Source organism: Myotis lucifugus, unplaced genomic scaffold, assembly GCF_000147115.1.
Source record: "Myotis lucifugus unplaced genomic scaffold, Myoluc2.0 scaffold_117, whole genome shotgun sequence".
Taxonomy (NCBI): Eukaryota; Metazoa; Chordata; class Mammalia; order Chiroptera; family Vespertilionidae; genus Myotis; species Myotis lucifugus.
The window spans coordinates 131,609-136,513 of NW_005871165.1; the positions used below are offsets into that span (position 1 = coordinate 131,609).

General features: G+C 47.3%; 1 protein-coding gene across 1 annotated transcript; it reads right to left on the reverse strand.

Moving 5' to 3' along the window:
• Positions 1-2,555: 2,555 nt before the first annotated feature.
• DDI1 (DNA damage inducible 1 homolog 1) lies at positions 2,556-3,752 on the reverse strand. Its single transcript, XM_006093515.1, has one exon. It carries the CDS (start codon positions 3,750-3,752, stop codon positions 2,556-2,558), a length of 1,197 nt encoding a protein of 398 aa, XP_006093577.1.
• Between the last annotated feature and the right edge of the window lie 1,153 nt (positions 3,753-4,905).

Consider the following 4,905-nt stretch of genomic DNA (forward strand, 5'->3'; position numbering starts at 1 on the left):
TTCAACTGAGCAACCTGGTAGGTGAGTTGGTTTTTTCCATTGTGGGTCAGGATACCTTGGTGGGATACAAGTGGGACATGTCTAACATATTTAAGACAGGTAGTAAAGTATAATAAAATATTCACAGAAATATACCAGGGGAGGATAAAAAATTACATTATTATTTCATTTTATTTTTGTTTCAGAAATAGACTGATGTGTGTGTGCGTTTGTATGTATGTGTATGTGTGTGTGTTTGTGATGTGGAACTGGGTCACAATCTAAAATGTGGATTGTTGTTGGAAAAAGTAAAAAAAATAAAAACACTATGCTAGTGGCTATTTCAATATTTCATAATAATTCTGAGCCTTGAATTTCCTCTGTAAAATAAGGCTAATAATAACTATTTTGAACATATATTCTGAGGATTAATAAGTACTAACATATGTGAAGTACATTACAGCATGCTGAGTCCAGTAGGATATGAAAAGAAGTTTGCATATTTGTATTTGTAAAGGAATCCATACATTTATCAAATCAGTTCCAGTTATATTTCACAAGCATTTAATTGTTTATTCCTGACCTCACTCTGAATTTCTTTCTTCATTTTAATTATACTTGTCCTAAGTACTTAATTAGAAACAAAAGTAGAAAAAAGTCTCTGTTGGTCATTTTCAGTAGTTCTTTCAGGTGTGAGCCTTATGCAAATGTAGGCGGGGTTGGGGATATGAGCATAGGGAAAGCTATAAGGAAGAAGAAACCTGGGAGACGAACTGACAATGGCCCCATGGGAAAAGGTGACTCTTCCAGAAGAAAGTGATTAATCTCACCAAGAAGCAGATCAAGAAAGGGATATGAACGAATATGAGGATTATAGGGAAGTTGTTTTGTTTTGTTTTCTGTAGCCTTTGAGAATATTTTGAGTGGCTGTTGATTTTTTTGAGAAAATGGAAAATTTAAAAGGTACTGTGGTTCATAATATAACTAGAGGCCCAGTGCACAAAATTCGTGCACTCAGGGTGGGGGGGGGGGTCTCTCAGCCCGACCTGCACCCTCTCACAGTCGGGGATCCGTCAGGGGATGTCTGACTGCCTTGGAGGTGGGAGAGGCTCCTGCTACCACCACTGCGTTCGCCAGCCATGAGGCCGGCTCAGGGTTTTCTGGTTGAGCAGTGCTCCCCCTCTGGGAACACACTGACTACCAGGGGGCAGCTCCTGCATTGAGCGTCTGCCCCCTAGTGGTCAGTATGCATCATAGCAATTGGTCATTCTGCCACAAGGGTCGATTTGCATATTAGCCTTTTATTATATAGGATCTTTGTGCTTGAAAATGGCTCTCCCCTCTGAAACAGTTTATAGATGAGAAATCTGAGTTGTGTAACATGTGATCTGATTTGCCTGAATAATAGCTGAAATCATATCTTTCTTGACTTTGAATCCGCTACTCTTTCTAATACCAGTCTTGATGAAGTCTTGTCCTGAAACATTGTCTCCGAGTCTGGTGGCCTCAGGCAGCTGAGCTGTTTCTCTCACAAGTTTTAGCCATGGGTTGTATTGAAATCTAGGATCTTCCCTTTCTCACTGTCGTTGGACAGTATCTTTGTCAGATGGGTCATAGACCTGAATGAAGCCTTACAGACCTTCTCATTGAGAACTTTTCAAATGTTATTTTAACAGAAAAAAACATTTTTGCAGACAAGACTTCACATGGCAGCTTAATATATAAAGCAGATTTTTTAAACGTTTTAGTCAAAATTAGTTTTAAGGGATCTGGAGCACTGCCTGCCCCTGCCTCTCACCCCCACCACAAGGAAACCACTAGCCTCTAAGAAGCACCACAATTTTTTTAAAAATCTCCTTGATTGCCTTTGTTTTATAACCAGGTTTTCTTTGAATTCAGGGGAAAGGGAAAAGTATTTTAGGCTATTCCAGGAGAAAAATCTACTCTCTCAAATATTGCAGAAATAGCTTTGAGGGGTGGATTGCAGGGAGCATGACTCCAGAGGAAGCCAGGGGAAGATGTAATATGGGAGGAAACGGGTCCCTGTGCTGTTCAGAGCAGGCATTTGTAAGTATTAATCAACTGGAGTAGAGCTGACCCACTTTTCTAAGAACTTCCCCAAAGAAAACAGAATCTGTGAAAATAGACATTTTTCTCTGACTATAAATAATGTTAGTGCTGCTTTGAACTACTTTTGTGCAGATGCCTTGTTGGGGGGTCTGCAGCGATGGTTTTTTTCAGCAGATTCTGCAAAATAGCAACTGGTTTGAACAAGCTGCCCTTATCCTGATAGGACAGTGTCTCTAAAAGAAGGGGCTGCTTTCCCTTTAACATTTTTTTGCAAACCAGCTAGAGCCCCCAGGGCCTCCCCAGGATGAGGTTCAGTGAACTGTGATTAGGGAAGTGGAAGCGGGGCCAAAACCAGGCCATCCCACTTCACATGTCTAAGAACTTGACCCCAAAGCCAGGGTTAGTCGTTTCTGATGTTTTTAATGATCACATTGCCAGGGAGCCCATGTCTCATAATTCCCGGGAACCTGAGATTCCCTCCGTTGCTGGCTGATTTCTGAACTGTGTCAGTGCTTTTTTCGTCCCGGTCCCTTGACCGAATGTTTAATCGCATTCGCTACCTCCTTGTCTGTAGACTCGTCTTGCCCATGACCACTCACCAGCTTGGCACACGGGGGTAACTCTCCCTCGGGGAGAAAGGGGGTCTGGGTGCCCGTGGTGCCGATCACCAGCACGTTTCTCCTCAGGTCGATGGAACACTGATGTCTCCTGAGCATATCCAGGCCCAGGAGCATGTCCATGGGCTGCTCCTCGAGGATAGAGAACGAGCATTGCAAGAAGTCCCCCTCGATTTGGATCTGGGCGAGGTGGACGCGGCCGATGATCCTCTGCGTGCCCACCCCCTTGGCGATGCCCGCCCACCGCCGGTCCACCAGCCGGGTGATGTTGCACCGCTCGGCGCAGGCTTGGCTCATGATGGTCATCTGCGCGCCCGAGTCCACGAACGCCTTCATGGGGTGGCCGTTCACCCTGCAGTTGATGTAGAGCATGGCCACCTGCCCGAAGCTCTCGGGCGCCTCTTCCATGGCGATGTTCATGTTCTCCTCGATGTTCCGCTGCCGGATTTCTTCTTCGATTCGGGCCTGAGCTTCCAGATCAAACGGGTCAGCGGAGTAGAGGCGAAGCTTCTCCTGCTCCCGCCGGGCCCTCTCCTGGCGCTGCTCCGTCAGGACCCGAGCAAACGTCTCCAGGTCTCCGCTGAGCAGGGCCTCCGCCAGCGGGGGGTTGCGTTCCTTCAGCAGCGACAGGTCGTGGGGGTTGGAGAGCAGCAGGCTGCGGATCAGGGCGGGGCTCTCCACACCGTGGGCCGATGGCATCTCTCCCGAGTCGAAGCCTCGGAGATGCTGGACCGATTGTGTCCGCGGCTGCTGCTGCTGTTGCCGGGCGCTGGATGTCCCGGGCGTGGCTGTCCCAGCGAAATCCACCCCGGGCCGGCTTGATGTCCGTCTCCCAGTCCGGGGCCCCACGCTGTCCTTCTGGAGTAAAACCACCATGTCGCCGTCTCGGAGGCCGTAGGAGCCCAGGGAGCAGTGGTCGTCGGCGAGGAGCCGCTCCATGTAGATGATCTGCGTCTCCTCGGCGGGGATGCCGGACTCCAGCGCGCAGAGGGCACGGAAATTGTGGAGCTCCAAGTCAGAGCTGACCTGGAGGGAGAAGGTCACCTCCGAGAGGTCCCTGCGCACACAGTACACGGTGACCAGCATGGCATGCGCCCAGGAGGGCCATGTGGGCAGAGGGCATCGGTTCACTGGCGGGCTGGCCGCAGCTGGTCTCCTTGCTGGCTCAGCCGCTCCTGGGACCGGGTGCCTTCGTGTAGGGCCAGTCACCTGTCAGAGAGGCCCAGCCACTCGCCGGCCGGGGGGCTGCCTGCCAGCCTCAGTGCCCGCTGCCTGGCCCCGTGGAACCCGGAGGTAGCGCTCTGTGTTCCAACGTTCATTTGAACCTGTGCTGCTTGGAACTAAGAACGTCTGTTCACATGGAAACAAAGTGACTCAGGTCAACCAGGTTCCAAGGCTCGCCCTTCAAAGCCTGTTTAACCCCAGGCATTTCAACTTTGCCTGAACAACATACTAATAATCACTGTGTTCATCTGAGAATTGTATTCTTCATACTTTTATGTAACCCCCGAAAAGCGAGTCCTGGTTTCCTAATGGCAAGGCTCATGCTGTGTGCTTGGTAGAAGAGCTGGGTCAGGCTCCGTGTCTGCCCTGGACAGTCTCACATTCTAGGTAGGGATTGACGGTAAACGGAGAACCATAATGGGGGGAGTATCTTTACAAAGACACGTGCAGCTTACTAATGAGCAGAACAGAGATGTGTCTCCAAAGAGGAGATAGATGTTCAAGGCCATTGAAGGATGAACATTTGCCATGTGAAAAATGGTGAGAGTCGCTCCAGACAAAAAGAATTGCATGAACAAAAGTAAAAATTCATGACAAGGCCTATTCCTATGAAAAGTAGAATATTTAACTAAGAAACGAAATATATATATATATATATGTTTGTGTGTGTATATATATATATATGATTTTGAATGGCAGACTATATGAAGCTGAAAAAAAATTATTCAAACCGATTCATAGTCACATATGAATCCAAGGAATTTAAATATTATCAATAAGCAAGATTCTCCCTTTAAAAATATAAAAAAGGAGGGAATAAAAAGATAATAAAGAGACAGGAAATAGAAATGGAAAAGATTAGAAGCAGGTATTTGTGACTTTTTATTTAATTGATTTAAGGACCAGTATTTTTGCAACATATAGAGGACATGGTGGCAATGGGGACAGCTAGAGGCCCAAAGAGGGAGCTGTTACTAGAACATGAAAATATAAGGAAGACGAACGCTGACACTGT

Bases quoted from the DNA above. Each gene is read 5' to 3' on its own strand.
- DDI1 (XM_006093515.1), bottom strand. From the start codon at position 3,752: ATGCTGGTCACCGTGTACTGTGTGCGCAGGGACCTCTCGGAGGTGACC.